Genomic DNA, 7,841 nt, shown 5'->3' with positions numbered 1-7,841 from the left:
TTGAATCTTCATCTGTTTTACTGACAGATGAGTCTGTTTTAATGTGTCTGTTTTTGTCATGCTGTAAGCCAAATTCCCCATGAAGAACAATAAAGACCGTACTGATACGGTGAACACAGTTTGGTCAGATGAATCCATGGCTGCTACATTAACCTTCTAGGGGGGCCTGTTAACCCCCCCAGTTCATCCCAGTCTCTGTGCAATGAGGCTTGGATACTGGAATACAATGTGGCCTCTTGGTAATTATGTGGTAATTTAATTAAACACATTAATTTAGAAATATGCACCAGTCCAAAGTCTTAGAACTTTTAAAAATGTTTAAGCAGGACATCAAACTCAAATAATAAAGCAGGACCTGTTTTATGGCCCTACCGTGCATGTTGATGTTTTATTTTAGTGGTGCACATTAACGGACACATTCTCTACTTAATTGGCACAAATTTAATTTGACATGTAGTAAAAATGGAGCTTTCAAGGACTGTTTGGCTCCAAAATGTCTTGGAAATCTCAGGAGTTCATGATGTAATTTCCAGATTTACGGCAACCTGTGCCAGAAACAGCGAGGCAGCCCCCAAAAAAACGCATTCTTACTGTTTGACTGCACGGATGCTGATCTTAAAGGCTTCATTTGTTTCCTGTAAACATAAAGATGATACTTGACCCAAAAAAATCTAATTTAGTTTTTTCAATCCACAACTCCAGTCTGGCTTTCCCAGTATGTCTCCTTCTCATTGAATTGGCGACAGATGCTACATATTGAAACTGTTGTATCTTGTGTCTCAAGGATAACTTGAATCGGAATCATTTCTCCACCAGTCATTTACTTTTCCCCTGCAGCCATATCCAGGCAGGCTGGCTGGGCCTTCTTGATAACATAGGCCTTTTCCACAGCAGACCACTTGACTTGTTATAGTAGGAAAACTACAGGTGATACTAATAATATTAATGATGGCTCTGTTCTGTTAAATGTCCCAGTAACTGATGACAGTGAGCTAACATTAACACAGGACCAGAACCCTGAAACCAGAGTAACTAAATGGAATCCAGTCATCATTCATTTTATTATTTGCACCTGTGCTTTTCCTACTGACACATGTAGGAAATTGTCTTTTGTGATAAAGACCTGTTAGTGGACACAGAAACAAGGTCTCTGGAAACAGACTTGACTTTAGATTATTGGTGATTTGCTACAATCTTGTGTCTGACTCCCTCTGACAGTTATCTGCTTTTCTTTATTCTCTTCATGTTCAGCACATTACTCAGTGACACAAAACAGCAGAATGACAAACAGCTCTTCTCTATTTAAACTATAGTTTGATTGTTTTATATGGCAGACACCTGCGACTCACACAGGTAAGTTTTACTACTGATTGAAGGAGAATCAACTGCTTGAAATCCTATTATCTCTTAAAACCTCTTGCAGGTGCTAATACTATTGTGACCTGCAATGATTTCTAAATCCCTTATAGGACTTCTATATGGCATAAGATTTATTTATTTAAATTTTTAACACTTTTATGGAAAAAATGTTGCATTATTTAAAAATAATCATGGTTAAGGTTGACTGTACACAAAGAAACTTTCACACAACTAGTTGAAAGTTGCAAATTGCATGAAACATAATTCCAATGCAACTTGACACTTACATGAAGCAATTCAAAAACAATCAAAGTCTCATGCAACATGATTTAATAGTTTATTTCACTAAGATTAGCAAGCTAGTTTAGACTTTTTTTTATCTGGAAAAATTAATTAAAAAATAATCCAGAATTTTTGAAAAATAATGATTTAATAAATACATTAGATTACAATGTGCTCAATAAATAACAAATAATATACAAAGAAGATGAAACCTATTAACGTTACCGAAGGGGAGACAGATGTGGTCCTGGACGAGCTTGCTGCTCTTCGTAGTCAACTTTACATTTCAATCATTACCCAAATTATTAAAAAGGTGTTTCAACATAACCTGCTGAGTCTCAGGTTTGCAGAGCTCTCTGTTCCAAAACCCCTTGCCCTTCAGAGTTTCAGCAACATGTTTGCTTAAGGTATCAGTGGGATCTACTACTGTTGGCTGCTGCAGACAACTCAGTATGCTACTTCAATTTTCCATCTTGGTGCCATCATTCTCTTTATTATAATCTGCTCTTCTTTTCCTTCATTTTGTTGTTGGTGCATCAGGCGTTGTCAAGCTGGAGTCACTGGTACTTGGACCGCTGTTGGCACTGGTGTCCCCATGATCCTGTTTGCCATCTTCCTCCTATAAAATGAAATGCTGGCTGTGTCAGGATTATGTCCAGAAAGGGCTTCAAGTCATTCATATCTGGTGTAAACACCCTTAAAAGGATCTGCAATGTAATTTCCCCAAACTAAAGTTGTTGGTAAAAAAGACTACTACACTACTTCTTATGTGTATTTACAGCAGTGTTTGAATATGTATTCAAACCCTCTCTAGAAGGATGCCAGGAGTGTCACCCATCTGCACAGATGTACCTGGGGTAACCTCCTCACCAAGTTTGTCTCCAGAACAGGGTTGTGGTCCATGCTATCCTGGCTTGGCTCTGCTTTCGACACATCCCTCAGGAACTGCGGTGTGGTACATATACATATATCAGTCCCAACACCAGATCACTGTGAGCTTTCCATGTTCTTGGCCTTATGGTTGAAGATGGTCTTCATGTTGTGAAACTCCTGTTAGGTAAAGTTAGATAAAGTTAGCTGGATACAACGAGAAAAGGCCAGCTAGATGGATACCTACTGTGAATCATTTTATTTATTTAGCCTATATATTTATTTATATGAATGTGGTTCTTGTCTGTTTGTCCGGTTTTTATCTGTCCTGTTTGTTAATCCTACTGATGCACATTACTGTAGCTTTAATCGAAACTGCCCCAATAAGGGAATACAGTTGTATTTGTATTTTAAGTCATGTTTCAGCTCAATGTTAATCATTTCACCTTGGCTACTGGGTTATCTTTTTGATTACTTTACTACACATCATAGCATTTGTAAGTTCATGTTTTAAGTAGCTACTTACGGTTGTAGCTGATGCCTCTTTCATCCTGTCCAAGTAGAGCAGCAAGTTCACCCAGGACCGCACCTGTCTCCCCCTCTGTAATGGGTTTCATCCTCCGGGTCCCAAATGAATCTCTGCTCTGTGTAAAATTAAGCGGGTGTCAAGAGAGGAAGAATTTAATAACCTAACGTTATGTAGATCACGATAACAGCAGCAGATTTCAGAAGATTAGCTGACAAAACAGGCAACAAGCGTCAGCAAAATGTTCAAACAACCGTCATGTTAACGTTAACTAAGCGGTTAGCTCGTCACCGGTTAACTGCAATGTAAACAAACTTTACCCAGCTCGTGTTTGTTTTTTGAGATGGCTCAGCTGTTTGACAAAATAAAAAAAACTTTAGTGTTACCAACCTTGCATGAAGTCTATGAGGATAATCTCCTTCAGAAGCGTCCAAGAGGCCGTCTTCTGTTTCACTATGTTGTTCATTTTGGTGATAGACTGTCAAGTTGAAATCAATCAGTTGAACTGACACAGCATCAACGGTAGATTGACGTCGTCACCTGACACGTTACCAACGTTTTGATTGGCTGTTGGATGAAACTAGTTTAACAAAGTTGAGTTTTACAACTGTTGCAGCTGGGTTTCAGACAAGTTTCAAGTGAAGGCTTTACACCATGCAATTCATTTGAAACTTAGTTTTACATAAATTTTAGGCAACTAAAGCTGCGTGACAGTTTCACAGCGGATATCCAGTCTGAGGCAGCTGTGTATATAGAAGTGAAACAGTCATGACAGTGAGCTGATGGTCAAATTCAAACAACACAGCGCCACCTGTCGTGTTCAACCGTTGCTTAGATACGACGCAACAAATGCGGACTTGATTCAGCTTTATGTACCGTGGATAACGTTACAGAAAGCTACAATTTTTCCTTATTAAGTGTTTAATTTGGCACTAATATTCTCTCTTTAATTACTGGGGAATATAACGAATACAAATGGCATCAGTGGTTCAGCACGGCCGACGGAGAGGAGCCAGTAAAAGCGGTGAGAGCTAAAGAAACATAGTTATGGGTTGACCTCAGATTATCTATGACTCATATAACATATTATTATTTGATATTAGGGGCAATCTTGTATTTTTGTAATGTTAAACGAGCAGTGTATCATTCAGTCACTAAATTCATAACAATGTCTTTTAGCTTGTTTAATTATTATGCAGCCAGATGAATGCACACATTTATTCACTTTCAAAGGAAAACAACTTTCTGCACAATGTTTTATGGGGAAACAGGATTGCTTTTTGTTTGTAGTTTGAATGAAGTTTGTTTTTTTTTTTTCATTTATGTTTCTCATATGCAGGGCTGTAGCCAGGATCCCATGAAGAAATGTTTGACTAGCCACCAAAAAGGGGAAAAAAAAGAGTTCACTTACAGTATATTTTCTGTAGATGCTGTTTCAAAGCCTTCTTCACAATCCCAAGATATAATTCTGATGGAGAAATACTGAATTCCTTCATTATATTTCAATTTATTACATTTCCCCCCTACAAACAGCCAAATTTTAATGTATCTAGTCTAAAAAAACAACATTCAGTTATTTCCTTTAAATGCCAATCTGTAATGTTGAAAGACAATTCCTCACTCTGTTCATCACTCAACATATCTGCTGTTTTGTTCAAAACCACTATGTGTGGTTGCATAGTGTAAACTGGTCCTGAAATTGTTCAAATCTCCACATTCCCATAAAACAACATGAGGAGACGTGAGCTCAGTGTGCTCAATGATAGCAGCCCTGCACATATCAGCCATTGTTTTGCACACAGGAAATAAATATTCTATAACATTCTACAGAAAAGCATTACAACATAATTATTGTAAATTATTAATGTGAACGGCACCAAACTATCTAAATTCAGGAGGTCTTCTTGTGGTAACTTTCTGCTTTATTCGAAGCATCTTCAGCTGAGGAAGCCAGCAGGATGGTCCAGCCACCAGATCTCCGACAAGTCACCGTCTTAAGCAAGGCCGAGTGGCTGAGGATTCAAGATGAACTGAACCAAGTGAATAAAGACAAGGAGAGTATGAGGGAGGCGATGAAACAGAGAGAGGCCCTGCACCTGCAGTCCAAAGAGGTGGTGAAGCAGTGGTCCAATACCATTGTTGTAAGTTGACTCTACTTAGATTTCATCTGCTTTATTAAATCCAGATGTGCTTGTAAGGTTGCAAAAAAAGCACAATATCCTGCAGTAAAGCAAATGGCTAACACATTGTGGGTGTATTCATTTTAAGGGTCAAAGGCAGAAGAAGCTAGAGGCAAAGAAGATTCGGGAGCAGACTGAGGAGGAGAAAAGGAAATTGACTGATATAGAAGAGGCTAAATATCAGGAGCAAAAGCGGAAAGAGGCCATTGAAAAAGCCAAGAAACAGCTGTATTATCAAACCGACCGGGTCAAAGGGTTACACGTTAGTATCGCTTGAGTGTTGACACCACTGCTGCAGCATCATTGTGTCACTTGGCTATACATTAATGTTATAGGATAACGATGATTTTGACTGCTTCCGCAGCGTGCGCTCTTGCTGACAGAAGTGCTGAAGGAGAGGGAGGCCCAGATTGAGCTGAAGCAGAGAATAAAGAGCGCCTCCAAAGATGTGGACAAGGACTTCCTGGAGATGGTGAAGACCAAAGAGGATGAAGCTCTAAAACAGGAGCAGGAGAGGGCTCTCCAGACAAAGCTCAAAAGGCAGGCTGTAGCAGAGGACCTGAAAAACCAGTAAGTCTCACATCAGACTCCACAACTAGCTTTGAACAGGATGCAATTACACCAGTTGTCAAGGTCTTAATAGATATGATGGCGCTCTCTATTTCAAGGACATGTGTCACTATTGTATTATGTCTATTGGATGGCAAAATTTCATGAGAACATCCTGTTTTGTAAGTGGAGTGAGGATATTTGATTCCTTTTCTTCAGGATAAAGGACAACGAGCTGGCAAAAGAGCGACAGAAGCTGGAGATCAGGAAGGACGGAGAGGAAATCCAACAACTTCAGGAGCTCTATCAGTGGGAGCGAAGAATGGAGGAAGAGCAGAAGGCAAAGCAGAAGAGAAACGTTATGCAAGCTCACCTGGTAGGGTCTTAAGAGCACAGGGTATTAAGTATTTCATGTCCTTATTTCGTAACATAAAAGTTTACTTGTGCATATTTACAGGAACATCTCACAAACAGAGACATCATTAGGGCAACAGATGCACAAAAACAGGAGGCAGAGGAGGAGCGAAGAAACATTTTTCTCTCTGCAAAGCAAAAAATGATGAAGTTAAGGAAAGAGAAAGAAAAGGAGTTGCTGAGGTGAGACCCAGGAAAACGATATAATCGGAGATCAACCTTCTTGTGCACTCAATCATCTGCCTTGACATCACAAAAATAACTATGAATTCTCGTGTCATTGTTCAGTGAGGCCCAGATGCGCAGAGAGCAGATCACGGCCAAGCTTACAGTCACACAGCAGCAGCGAGTGGACAGTGAGGAGCAGAGAACCGCCAAGGCTGTGGCTGAGCGGGATATAAAACAGGCACAAAAGCAGAGGGATGAGGAGGAGAAGAGGGCAGCAATGTTGGAGTCGATCGCTGCATACAGAGAACGCGTGGTAACACAGCTATTGCATAAAACATTTTTAATCTATTGGTACGTGTGGCGTCAAGTAATAAAATGTGCAAATGCAATCAGGTTTGTGTTTTTTCATCCAGCTGCAGCAGACGTAATGTTGTCCCAAGCTGTAACATAACTTGTGTCCCTTCAGAGACAAGAAAAGGAGCAGAGGGACAAGATCAGACAACAGGACACCCGGGACGCGCTCCAGGCTAAGAGAGAGGCCGACAGAATATTTTCTGAGAAACAACAGCTGAAGGCTCAGAGGATCAGAGAGGAAGAAAGAAAATTACAAGACTTCAACGCCACACAAATGGTAACATTGAAACTATTTCCACCACATATGGGCTCACTCACAATATGCATCTAAAAGTGGGAGTATTTGTTGTGTTCTTTTTATCCATTTCACTTGATTTGAACTACTCTAGTTTACTTTTAAAGTATTTTATCATTTGTAACCCTTTTCTTTACTTTTGCACTTTTTAATTGTGAATCTTTTACCTTTACTGTACTTTTGTTACTCTGTTAAGCACTTTGAATTGTGCATGAAATATGCTATACAGGTAAAGCTGCCTTGCCACATCATTACAAAGATAAACACTATTTTTTTTGGGTTGTTCTCTGAAAGAAGACGATGACAATTAACTTCCATCTTTCGACTACAGGCTGAAAAAAGCGCCAGGCATCATCAGCTGAAAAGAGATGAACATGCATTTGAAATGAAGAATGCAGAAGTCATCGCTGAAGAGGAAAACCAGTTTCAGCAATATTCACGGCACATCATCAACGCAGCAGCAGAGGCTCAGCGAAATGTGTTTCCGCTGTGCAACGCTGCGAGGGAAGGGATTGGAGGGGGACTCGGTCCCAATTTCTGTGGAGTGAGACCTAGCTACCTTGTTCAGGACACTACTGGTGCTCAAATGCCCAAATACGTCTCCAGCACCACCCAGAACATTAAAAAGCTTCATGAGGTCGTAGATATTGAAGAAGCAAAGAGGAGACTTGGATTTACATGGTGATACTTCACTCACATTCAGCTAGTTTTGGTTCAAAGAATGTTCCCTTAAATTTACCATCGATGAATAATCTGAATATTTCACTAACGTTAAAGTATTTTGACAAAATCTGTTGGTAAGCACTCCCTCATTCACTGTTGCCCATATAGAAGACACTCAACA

The 7,841-nt window shown here is 39.8% G+C and overlaps 1 protein-coding gene and 1 long non-coding RNA gene across 3 annotated transcripts; one reads left to right on the top strand and one right to left on the bottom strand.

The window, feature by feature from the left end:
* Positions 1-1,679: 1,679 nt before the first annotated feature.
* Positions 1,680-3,582, bottom strand: LOC137192668 (uncharacterized). 2 transcript variants are annotated; one of them, XR_010930614.1, is made up of 4 exons: positions 3,428-3,582; positions 3,038-3,155; positions 2,447-2,691; positions 1,680-2,260 (listed from the first exon to the last, which is right to left on the bottom strand). It is a non-coding gene; the product is annotated as an uncharacterized lncRNA (long non-coding RNA). The 2 variants fall into 2 exon arrangements; XR_010930613.1 differs by having other exon boundaries at positions 2,512-2,691.
* A 296-nt stretch (positions 3,583-3,878) lies between these two features.
* cfap210 (cilia and flagella associated protein 210) lies at positions 3,879-7,787 on the top strand. Its single transcript, XM_067603532.1, has 9 exons — positions 3,879-4,061; positions 4,970-5,178; positions 5,306-5,479; positions 5,582-5,787; positions 5,986-6,142; positions 6,224-6,363; positions 6,469-6,661; positions 6,815-6,979; positions 7,329-7,787. The coding sequence occupies exons 1-9, from the start codon at positions 4,013-4,015 to the stop codon at positions 7,680-7,682; spliced, it is 1,647 nt and encodes a 548-aa protein (XP_067459633.1). The 5' UTR covers positions 3,879-4,012; the 3' UTR covers positions 7,683-7,787.
* Positions 7,788-7,841: the final 54 nt, after the last annotated feature.

This window comes from Thunnus thynnus, chromosome 11 (assembly GCF_963924715.1).
Source record: "Thunnus thynnus chromosome 11, fThuThy2.1, whole genome shotgun sequence".
NCBI lineage: Eukaryota > Metazoa > Chordata > Actinopteri > Scombriformes > Scombridae > Thunnus > Thunnus thynnus.
This window is presented reverse-complemented; position numbering and strand designations above follow the sequence as displayed.